Source organism: Leuciscus leuciscus, assembly GCF_965113295.1.
Source record: "Leuciscus leuciscus genome assembly, chromosome: 12".
Classification (NCBI taxonomy): domain Eukaryota; kingdom Metazoa; phylum Chordata; class Actinopteri; order Cypriniformes; family Leuciscidae; genus Leuciscus; species Leuciscus leuciscus.
The window spans coordinates 36298581-36311190 of record NC_138736.1 but is presented as its reverse complement, the minus strand read 5'-3'; the positions used below and the strand labels follow the sequence as shown (position 1 = coordinate 36311190).

The 12610-nt window shown below is 37.9% G+C and overlaps 1 protein-coding gene across 2 annotated transcripts in view; it reads right to left on the bottom strand.

Moving 5' to 3' along the window:
• LOC309511190 (vitelline membrane outer layer protein 1-like) overlaps positions 1–12610 on the bottom strand; it is a 127456-nt gene that overhangs the window by 25922 nt on the left and 88924 nt on the right. Inside the window, exon 1 of one of the 2 annotated variants that reach the window (XM_082186317.1) lies at positions 11004–11128. The exons of the other annotated variant lie outside the window; for it this stretch is intronic. Within the exon in view, the coding sequence (XP_082042443.1) occupies positions 11004–11079 (76 nt within the window). The 5' untranslated portion in view covers positions 11080–11128. Of the gene's footprint in view, positions 1–11003; positions 11129–12610 lie in introns of those variants that run through there. 2 annotated transcript variants of the gene reach the window in all.

The following is a 12610-nucleotide window of genomic DNA, read 5'->3' as shown; positions in this document are numbered from 1 at the left end:
GGAAAAAGGGAGAGTGACAAAATCAAAAGCCGGACGAGGATCAATATCGGTTCAGCGTTCGCTCGCTGGCGTGAGCTAAAGTAGGAGGGGTACCCGACCGATGCTGACTGGGCCATCATGCTGTTCATGGGCGTCAGTTTGTTTTGAAATGTGCGCATTCGGAAGTGCATTTTCAGAAGTGCTGGGTACAATGACACATTCATTTTTTTTTTCTCTTTTGCTCAGATCATATTTTGAAAGACGATGTCCTGCTTACTTACACAAAAATGTGGTGATGTCCGGCTCGTTTTATGAAGAAGAAAGCCGTAAGTTTTCAAAAAGCATTAGATATATGACCCACTATTCTGCTTCATAAGTACCATGTTAACAATATGATATGACGTGGTTTAATGTACCTAAACAACGATCACCAAATTTCTCTCTCATATTGCTCCTCATAACCACTGAAAACGGTCAAAAAATCTAACCAAAAGTCAAATTATTATGGACGTTATCTGACATTAAGCGTTTCTGCTTCATGGAAGCTATTGTAGGAAAAAGCTTAACGGTTTAATGTACCTAAACAACGATCAGTGATCACCAAATTTCTGACTTTTTGACAGTTTTAAGTGGTTATGATGAACAATATGAGAGAGAAATTTGGTGATTCATATGACATGCTGAAATATATGCCACTGTACCTGGGATGAAGACATTTCACACGCAACGCAGGCAGTCTGCCCAAGACATGAGAACTCCTTCTGCAGAGTTCGGGGTATCGGCTTGTCAACAAATGCACGTGTATCCCCTGGTGTAACCATGACAGATTTTACGACAGTAGTAGAAGACAATACTGTTTCCCAACTGTAGGGGGACCCCGAGAGCAAAAGTTACTTGGTGTTGCTTTAATGAAATATGTTATATGTTTAAATAAAATGCAACGTTTTAAACGTATTGAACTGCAAATTAACATGTATATGCCTTATATTAAAGGGATACTTCACCTCTGGAAAGATGAATGTGTATTTAAAATAGGTCATTTATGTAGAAGAAATGTGAAGACATTTTTGAATTTGGAGCTTTCTAGACTGAGAAAAGCCAGAAAATGTATTTTTGGCTTATGTGGATGAAAGACAACAACTCCCAGAATGCACTTGCTTCGCTGCCCTAGGAGGCCACTCCCAAGCCACGCCTACCGGTTACAGAGCGCAGTTGAAAACAAGGATTAGCTACTAGTGAGTCTCCGTGACGAGTTTGCCGGGGATTTCGAGATCGCTCAAAATGTCCGGGATTCGGCTTTTGCGTTCTACAGTCGCCATTCATTATGTTTACTGTGGCGAGCAGGACGAGACTGAGGGGCGCGGGAGAACGGCGCGAGGCCGGTGGCGTCATTACTGAGACGCATCGGTCTCCGAGGAGCGGGAATTTTCTTAGCAATGTTAAAACGCACATCAACCGATCACTTGTTTAGCGTTCATGTAAACACTACATTCAGATTCACCAATCGGAATGAATTCAGTTAGATTGAAACAAAAGCTGTGCATGTAAACAATGAATGGCGACTGCAGAAAGCAAAAGCCGAAACACGGACATTTTGGACGGCCGGACATGTCTGGGAAAAAGAGGATGGTAATCCCTACTACTCAGCTTTCTCCTACTACTCAGCTTTCTCCACAGAACAAGAGCCTGCTATTTTAGCTTCCAAAGAAAGACGGCTGACACTGTGTACATTCTGTGAGTCATATCCACCCTCTATGGGTGGGTTGAACACATGCGGGACAGCTCCTCCTACTGGCTGTAGTCTTTAGCCTCTGGCCAGAAAATCCTCCGATGACGCAAAATGACGATTTTTGCGTCATCGGAGGATTTTTTCCAGACAAAAAATACATAAATCTCTCCTCTCAGGGGGATATGAGGGTGGAAAGCACGGTAATTCGAAAATACTACAGGTTTTCTACTAATACAAAGCTTAATGCTAAATCCTGAATTATCCCTTTAATGTATCATAAATTATGATATGTTAGAGACAAATATGAATGTTTAGACAATACTAATGAATCCTTAACTTTGAAATACGTATGATAAAATGTATGCTTTTTACAAAGAAAGATTACACTTGGAATAGTTTAAATTGTAATTGTTGTTGACTTACATGTGGAAACTTTAATAAAATAGCAAAACATATATTTACAAGGTAGATGTACATAAAATCTTCAATATAAGCCTTCTCATAAAATTATTTATTATTGTGTTTTATTAGTGACAAATTTGGGGAGAGGATAAATATTCCAAACCTTTCTGAAAATACAGTATGATAATTAACTGCACAATTACTAGAAGTGTTTACCTTGGAGATTATACAATTTGCATGCATAAAAAATTGTTTAACTTTAAACCAATTCTGTAGAATGGCCCATATAGCCTATTTGAACAGGATTTGTTTCCAGGTATGACTGTGTACTCAAAATGTGCTTTATATATATAGCCTATATATATATTTCTTGTCAGCCGTCTTCTTAGGTGTGTCTTCTTAGCTAAAATGATTTCTGAAATACTCTTAGAGCTAAACTTTAGGAGTCCTAAAATTAGGACTGACGTCCCAATAGTTTTAAGAGTTTTTATCCAGACATCAATGGCTTATTGATCATTATAGGTGTTATCAATAATTTAATTGTTGTTGCTAGTTTGAGTCGAGAAATACACATTTCAGGAACTAATCTGTGTGTGCATTTTCTTTGAGAACCAACCAAGTTGACTCATGAAACCATTTGTTTATTATATCACAATCGCATATCTCAATCGCAATACTGACCTCAATAATCGCAATATGAAATTTTCCCTAAATCGTGCAGCCCTAGCCAAAAGTATATAGATCTCTTTGCACTGACTGCTCAGTACAGCAGAGGCAGGAGCTCCGCACTGGGGTTGCTCGAGTTATATGGGCACACAACTTGTTACAAGAGCTATATCCACTATTACGAACAATAAAGTCATATTTGACAAATTTTGTCTTTCAGATTATGAAAGTGTTCAAAGGCCATTCTCAAGATACTCTGGGTGGTCTTTCTCAGAGCAGAGCTATCAAATGGTCACCTCTAAGAGGTTTGTTTAATCGATTCCAGAAAACAACAGTGTCCCAAGCCCCCATCTCTTTAATCCACTCTCGGTACTCTCACCCATGCTCCAGTTCCTGTAGATTACCACACACATGTCATTTCTAAATGGTGGATTTATTTCTTCAGGCTCTTTACCAACCGGCTGATGGCACAATTCAATATGAAGGGGAAGGGGAAGAAGCAGAAACTGCCTCTGGAGATGACTAAAACTGAAGCAATTAAAGGTACTGTACACAGCACGGCTGTGAGTATTTTCTCTTTGCCTTTTGTTTGATTCACATTAATGGTGCAATCGTCAGAAGGTTTATTAGACTGAATGCAGATCAAATAATACCATTCTCCCCTTTTCTCCAAACTATTTACACCAATTTAAGATATGAACTGTGTTTAAGTGAATACTCTCCAATCCAGTCATTTTGACATACAGTATTTTGTTGTGTATTTGATGGTTAAACGCGCACACGAAGCCTAAAGTATAATTTGCTTGTCTAGTTGCGGTGCACACACACGTAAGCCGCCTTGAAGTTGGAAACAGCGTCCCTTGCTTGGATTATTGTGCTTTAAATAGCTATTTTTATTATCAAACACATCACCGCAATTTAGCAACAGTAGAGACTGCATTTTACAACAACTCTCTTCTGCATTGCAAATATCAAAAATGCATCATAGACAGATGATTTAATATTATCTCGTATAGAAACGGCTGGCAAAGATAGAATTTGAAAGATAACATCTATTTATCATTAATAAATTGTAAGTGCATTTTCTCAATTTCTCCTAGCCTGATTAAAACCAGACCATTCTCAGTAGTAACTGAGTTATGGTCTGGCAAAGCTTCATTAAAAACTCATTTCCAAAGGGGCGTCACCAACGGACGTCGCTCAAATGCCTCTGGGTGCAATTGGATAGACCTAAAACCAATCAGAGCGATCGTCGTCGTGTAAAGCCCGCCCCAACGTTTCTGATTGGTGCCGCGATTTCGACGGATTAGAAATGGGCTTGAATGGGCTCTTTGCCAGACTACTTGCAGAGCAAATCTAAATTTGCCGGAAGTTGTCTGGGTTTTCCCAGGCTAAATTTCTCCAGTACCGACAGCAGAACTGATAGCGTTGGAGCAGGATACTTCACTGTCTTACCTCTTTCTAAACTCGTCTACAAGTAATCTAGTATTTGCTAAAATGGAAGTTATAGTATCCAAAAGCATTACATTTGGGCTGTGCCCAAGGCCGCCTTAATGCACGGGCTTACCTGGGCTGAAGCCCAGGGGCCTCCCAAGTTCAGGGGCCTCCCATGTTCAGGTTCATGATGAGCTGAAAAGGTCATATTGTTTAAACTTGTCAGATTTTTGTCGCTGTATGTCGCTAGTCGCTTGTGGGCGTTGGTAGTGCTGTCGCTCTAATGTTATTGTTAAGGTGCGTTCACACCAAACGCGAATAGAGCGTCTGGCGCGAGTGATTTCAGTGTTGTAAAGACGCGTTTACGCGCGTCTAGAGGTCCCGCGGCGCGAATGAGGCGAGACTGCTCGTCTGGCCACATCTATACAAAACACCACCACAAGTGATATTATACAACTATATCATTTTAATTTGACTAGGAATTAGGCTCAAAAGAAACAGTATGCTGTTGGGAGAGTGTTTTTATATTACACACAGCAGTGTTCAGGGATTAAATCATTTACTAGATTAACGATCGATCAATCTACAAATTAAACTCACTCATACTGTCATCAATTACTAAAACGTCATCCGAATTTGACAAATAGGCTAATACATTTTCTTGTCCCTAATAGTCAACATAATGCACTGTAAAATGAACTGCAGCAGTGCTAAACTTGCATCATAAAACTACAACACTCGACCTATAAATGTATGAATTAAACTCACTGAGACTGTCGACAGTTTCTTTTCCATGCATCATTTTATTATATCCATGTTTGTGGTTAGTTACAGTCAAATCATATAAAACAGTGAAATCGCCCTTGAACTCTTCGGTCTTGCCGATTCACATGCAATTTCACTCGAGACGGTGACGAGAGCTGAGCTCCACTGAAAGGCTTCTTTCCTATTGGTCGTCGCTCGCGAAAATCGCTTCTCATTTGCATAAAGTTGAAATTTAGTTGCTGTGTGTGGTTGTTAAATAAAGTGTCTTGTGTGTTTATGTGCTCAGTGATATGTTAATAACAATATTAAAATGAAAAACAATATTTAAAAAAATCACTGTTGTAGGTCTCGAAAGAAACTAATGCATTTTGTGATGTAGATTACCTATAGATAGGCTATTACACTTTTTTAAAATGAGACTCTTTAAATTGAGGGGATGGGGGGCCTACAAAACCTCTCAGCCCCGGGGCCTAACATTAGGTTAAGGCGGCTCTGGCTGTGCCTGAGACATTTTATTATATGCAGTCTCTCTCAATTCATGATTGCTATCTTAAATATCTTGTCACCCAAGGCCACTGTCTATTGCAGTCTTACACCTTCCTAACATACAGCGATGCGAGTTTACAGAACCCAATGTGTTTTCTGCCATATACCACACCAGTCACCATGGGTCTCTGTAGTATTGCCACTTAACCCTTAAAGACCTAGAACATTTTTGGGGCGCCTGACTCACCTGTACTTTTCTTTGTTTTTCTAACCCATTCTAGCAGCAAGCATCAAGTGCCATATATCATTTTAAACAGGAGAACCTAAAGTTTCCAGCTAGCTCATTTAAAGTCCCAGTTTTACATTTCTTTTGTCAGAGAATTTATGAAATTAACAGGATTTTAAGAAAAACGGCAGCAAAAAATTTGGTGTTTTCAGTGTGAACTCAAACAGAACTTCCTGAAGTTTTGTTTTTTTCTTTTAGAAAGTTAGACTTGGTTGTTTTAGACTTCCAGATGAAATTTTGTCTACATGTAACAATCCCTCAGCAAGTTATAGCCATTTATTATAATATTATTCTAGGCGTTTTTGAGTAAAAACAGGTGTATTACATTTACTGACAATGTAGATGTGTCCAAATAAGTTCAGGAAGTAAAGTAAATAGAACAGTTGTTATATTACAACAACAGAACACTGAAGCAAACATTTTTCTTCAGAAAATGATGATATTATCATTTGAACATGAACAACAAATGCAAACAATATAACAAGTAGTGACAACTGTGCAATATAAATACTAACAATACAATATAGCCTACAGAGTGTAAATGAACAAATGGTTCAAATAATCTTCACAAACTAAATACAAAAAGAAATAAACAGTGCAAATGAAGAAATGGTTCATTGAGGGTAATATACTGAGTGCTAATGAACAAATAGTGCAAATAATCTTCACAAACTAAATATAAATAAACAGTGCAAATGATTCAAACAATCTTCTGAATCGGAAGATTCCACCAGGTCTAACGACTCGTTTAAAAAAAATCTATTCTAACACATCCTCCGATTTGTACTGCTGTTTTTTTTACATACTCATGCTCTTTCGTGTTTTATGCTCTTTCATGTTTTGCGCTCTTTCGTGTTTTGCGCTATGGTCAAAAACTTTGCATCCGTTAGTTTTCATGCGTAGTTTTCAATGCATTGCGTTTGTTAAAAATGTATAAAGAAACGTGATTGGTTGTTAAAATCACCAATCACTATGTTTGTTGGTTGAGTTGATGACCGTTTGGACGAATCTGGGCATGGGGGTGGGACTAAGCATCAACAATCGTTCCTGTTTGGCTCAGAGAAAGAAACCACATGTGTTTCCTTGACGAATCACTGCTGCAGATTTTGATGACGCAATCACCGGCACTACGGAGCCACTGAATGACCAATAGAGACACCCGTGATAACACAGGAAAGCTGAGAATCTCATCTTTACGGTGCATTTTAAAGCAGACAGATTGGATTAGCGACTCAAAAGTTATTAAACATTTTAGAACGATAGTTATTTTATGCCGCGGGCGGCCGTATCGGTCTTTAAGGGTTAAAGGATTAGTTCACCTCAAAATGAAAATTTCCTGATAATTTACTCACTCCAATGCCATCCAAGATATTCATGTCTTTCTTTCTTCAGAGGAAAAGAAATTACGTTTTTTGGACTTCAACGGTAAACAAATTGTTAAGTCCAAATCAATGCAGCTTCAAAGGGCTCTGCACGATCCCAGCTGAGGAATGGGGTCTTATCTAGCGAAACGATCTGTCTTTTTCAACAAAAAAATTTTTTAGCCACAATTGTTCGTCTTGTGCTGGTCTGCGACGTGCCAGGCATTACGTAATCACGTTGGAAAGGTCACGCTGGACGTAGGCAGAAGTACCGCCCCATTGTTTACAAAGCGAACTTGCGAAGACTAATACAAACCATTTTAAACAATAAACTGACACAAAGCCATAAATATGTCATTCAACATACAATACAATTTGAACAATCCTCCTCCTCCACGCTTGTAAACAATGGGGTATAAAAATATTGTATGTATTATATTTATATATATATATATATGTTTTTGTTGTATAACTCTTGCAGCTGCAGTCATGAAATGGGATAAAGAAGCAACAGAGGCTACAATCAAGCATCATGCAGCAGAACATCTTAAACATGCGCCTTGGAGGGCATACAGGGGTGGAAAGTAATGAGGAATTTTACACAAGTACTGTAAGGCATGTGTTTATTTCTAGTTTATCTCTCTCCCCCTTCCCCAACCACCCTCCCCCCAATCTTGGTCTGGAGTAATTCGTTTTTTTGTTCACTTGCCAGTTCAGTGTAAACATTAGAATTGTTTTATTTACCAGCCTGTTAATATTTTGCTGAAAACCTCATTAAAGATGGAAAAAAAATATTGTCATTTCAAACTATTTTACATTTTTTTTGTCATCATTATAGGAACCGTATGTAAGATTGTGGCCAAAACTGGTACTGCAATCATTTCAAATTACTGTAGAGCGGTGTATCCCCTCCCCCTCCCCCCTGACTCGAGGTTGCCAGATAGGCTGGCATTTTTTATCCGACACGTTTGTAGCTGCAGCTGTGGTAACTAGAGCAGAGCTGGCAACCCGGATGCCGAAATACTACTGACTTCGTGATTGGTAGATAGGTGGAGGGTGGCGCTTCAGGCCAAAACACAACATGACAACATCAACATCAGTTGAGGGTTGCAACTTCACTTTTAAATGACAATATCCTGGCCGGACTACTGTTGTCAGTGATATAAGTATTTGAAATGAACATGATTTCTTAATGTCTAGTGACATATCAGGGCCATTTTATGATTAATTGAAATACATTTCTTACATACGGTTCCTTTAATAATCAGATGTCACTTATTTCCAATTGCAAAAATATAAGGCTACTAAAACGGATTTGCATGTTTTAGACAGGTGCATCAAAGGGATAGGTATTAATTTATTATTTACAATTTTAAAGCAGTAGTTCTGCACACTGCTTTTACTATGACTAGAATGAGTTTTATTGAATACCATGTGGTCATCCAACCTTGGAACAAAAGCCTGTTTGATGACCCAAACTGTTATTACAGCTCAGACAACATATACTTATATGTTTAGCACTTTTAGCACTGTTTTATGAAACTGCAAAGGGTTTCCTGTAAAATGTTATTAAAAAAAAATATGTGGAAATGGGAGGCTTTTCAATTTGGGTAGGCAAATCCAGGCGGAAATCCCCAAAAATGGTCCAGAAGCTTAACATGTTAAAACCATCACTTTGTTTTTACCATCATTGCATATTTCTCTATTGATTTTTGTTTTGTTTTATTTAAAGCATTATTTATTTTATAAAGGTATTTGTAAAGGTAAAAAAATGCACTTGAAAATTAGCCTGGGAAAACCCAGACTACTTCCAGCGAATTTTAATTCTCTCTCCAGGATAGTCTGGAGAAGAGCCCATTCAAACTCATTTCTGTGCCGCCGAAATCGCGGCACCAATCAGAAACGTTTGGGGAGGGATTTACATGATGACGAGATTTCATTACAAAGATGGATGCCGCCGTGGAACATCACTCGTTCGAATCATAGACAGTATATAAACGAATCAGTTATCGCGTCTGTTTTGAGCGATTTAAACTTACCGTTTTCGTTAAAACCGGAGCAAAGAACAACACTCGAAGCATACGTCATCTCCTTCATCGATCTGATCGGTTTTATGACTATCCAATTGCGGCCAGAGGAATTTGAGCTACGTCGGTTGGTGACGCCCCTTTGGAAATGATTTGTCTACATAGCTTCCCCAGACCCTATACTCAGTTTCAACTGAGAAGGGTCTGGTTTTAACCAGGCTACTGGAAAATCGATTTAAGCGGGCAAATATTGTCAAAGGTGAGACTGAGGAGTGGGGGTACGCAGAAGGATGTTAAAAGCCTTAGAGGGCACGCCAGTCTAAAGTTTGAGAACCACTGATCTATATGATATCCATTTAAACAACATAGACTAAACAATATATAGACTGAAATCGCAAAATGGCCTTAAACTATATTAAATTGTGAGCGAGACTTATCAGCAATGAACAGGGTAAGTGATTTTAAACCAGTGGCGGCTGGTGAAAAATATCTTCGGTGGGGCTGTGTCATATTCAGTCGGTTTCAATAGTCTGGTAACCATGGGAGTCTTTTAGCGTAGTGGCTCCGAGGTTGTGGAATGCTCTTCCTCAAGACATCCGTCAAACATCCACTCTTCTCTCCTTCAAAAACACATTTTTTATAAGATAGCAAAATTAACTGACAATTTTCAGATTGTGCTTTCTTGCAATATGGTTTAAATTTAAACCATATTGCAAGAAAGCACAATCTGAAAATTGTCAGTTAATTTTGCTATCTTATAAAATGGTTATGCATGTTTGTTTCTATTTCATATCAAAACTGACATGCGAAATAAACTTCAAGGAGAGCACCTTGCTGCATGCTTAAAGGGGTGGTTCAGGATTTTGAACATCGGACCTCATTTCCAAGTTAGCCTGGGTGTTATTTATCAGTGGAGACAGTTTTCAACATTTTTCATCCTTCCAGTTGCATAGTTCGCCGGTGCTAGGCTAGCGCGAGTCAACGGTATCTGCTAGCCTGCCATTAAAAACAGTTTTACCCACTCCACATTACACCAAAAGCAAATCAATTATAACGCCAGACTATCGATGTAAATGTCTGTTGAGAGAATAATGTTAGAAATCAAACTACCCTTTCATCGCATTGCAATAGTTATACTTTGTTCCCTGTATTTATTAGCACAGTCTACAGCAGCGGCGGAGTGATATTAAGTTACCTAGGCAACCGAGAGAGCCGGTCCACATGACAATCACGCAAGTGTATTTACCTGCCGCTGACACTCATCACTAACCGGAGCAAAGTAAAATTCCCCCGCTGCTGACAAAATAGTTCCTGTAAATGTAATGCGATCATTGAGATGCAAGAGTAGTTTGATTTCTAACATTGTTAGATGTTTTTTTTTCTTTTTCTGAAATGTGTTTACAAAATAAAAACTAAACTAAAACTAACAAAACCATTAGTGAAACTTACTAAAACTAAACTGAAATTTAAAGCAAAAAAAATAAATAATAATAATTTAAAAATGCATGTGTATAGATAGATAATGTAGAAAAAGTCACAACATCTTATGCTGAGATTAAGGGAACCCTGTTGTTTTAACTAAGGAGTAGTCGTATGTAATTTTTCCATCTTTATGTAAATGTAATGTAAGCCGCTTTGGACATAAACATCGGACAAATGTGTAATGGTTGAATGAACCAAAAAAACTGTCTAACTGTGCATGTGCAGTATGAGTGTCATCACTCTAGCTTGTTTCTGATTGGAGAAAAATGACATGTTGCAACCATCCCCATGTTGCAACTGTCCCCGGTCTCCCCTACACGGTAACTGCAGTGCTAAATATTAGAAAAAGAAATTCTAATGAATATTGATGATATTCCCAGCCTTACCTCTGTATTGAGATCGGTTTTCATCTGAAGAAACTGTTGAAAGTTTGAAATCAGTATTTTCATAGACTGAATCCATTTCATGAGCCTGACAGAAGACGTGTCCGCTGAGACTTCAGTTCTGCTCGAGTTTGTTCAGAATAAGGAAGTCACATAAAATGTCACTCACATTTATACAGACAGGAAATAATGAAGTAATGAGTCTGAAGAACACATCTAGCAACTAATATTTAGACAGGCTAAACGTTTGTATTAGTTTTTTATCTCCTGCTTTAACTTAATACATTTTAGAGTGCAGAACACTTACAACTTTTGATTATAGATATATAGATCTTGGCACCTAATTAGCTGGAAGAGAGAAGTGAGTGCATTGATCTGAATAATTAAAGGATTAAAATGGATTCAAGAGAATAAAGAAGTAAGATTGGTAAAAAGTTCTCAGTCTAATTGTAGTCATGAAGAAGCTTACATGACCCCTCCCGTTTGTTCAGTTTGAAATGAAATATAGAAATTTGATGGGAAAAAAAGCATTTGAAAGTGAGGGGACATTTCTTTTTTTGCTGAGACTATACTAACTTATTCCCAAAGTTGTATTTAAGAAGGTTCCTGAGTAACATTTAAGGTTTTTATTTTTGAAAACTGACTTAATGTGTGAATGTTATTTTAGCCTTCAAAATTAATTTTAAAATACTTTTTTAAAATAGATTTTAGAATATATTTAATAATACCGAAGTGCACAAATATTACAACAAATTCTCACTGAAGATAACATGAAAAGTAAACAAATCATATCTTTGATTCAGTGATTCTGAACTGGATATATGAGAATGTGACAGCTTGCAGTTTAAAACATTAGTGCTTGTTTTATTCATACCACATCTCTAAATAAGTGTCTTTATAGAAATCTTATATATTCATTTAAAAGAGACTAATACAATTGTATCTTCATTTTAAATGGACAGCAATATAATGAATCATGTCTGGCACCTTGACATATATGTTTTCAGTATTAAAGGCAGGGCAGGTAGGATTTTCTAAAAATCTTTTTCCCAAATTTGTTTAAACTGTCTTTATATACCAATACATAATTAAAATGTCTCTAGTCCTCGCAGGACTGCAATAAACACAGCTAATTATTCCATTCACTCCACCCCCTCCCTTCTGGGCTCCTTCCAAAGCCACGCCCCCAAAACACATGAATGCGCGATGCCGACCGCTCAGCTGGAGGAGGAGCAGGGCCGAGCGGAGAGGAGCGCAGTGCATGTAGTGACATCATGTCAGAATCACATGTAATAAAATACCTAACTTTATCATTATGAATATAAACAACTAACATGGCTGTTAGTACTCACTATCAAGCTAGCATATCGATACTGGTAAAGTTTAAAATATATTGAGTTTGATTCGGTAACGAGCTAGTAACATAAGGCAAAGCTAAAAACAGGTTGCATTGATACACGTTTTCCCATTGCCATCAGTTACACTGTGATGAAGGTGAATTTTGTGTAAGATTCATAACATATACGGTGTTTTGCATGTAAGAGCTTCCACGATGAAAACACTGTTGGCTCTGATGAGGACTAACGTTACACTCCGGAGACAAGTAGCCT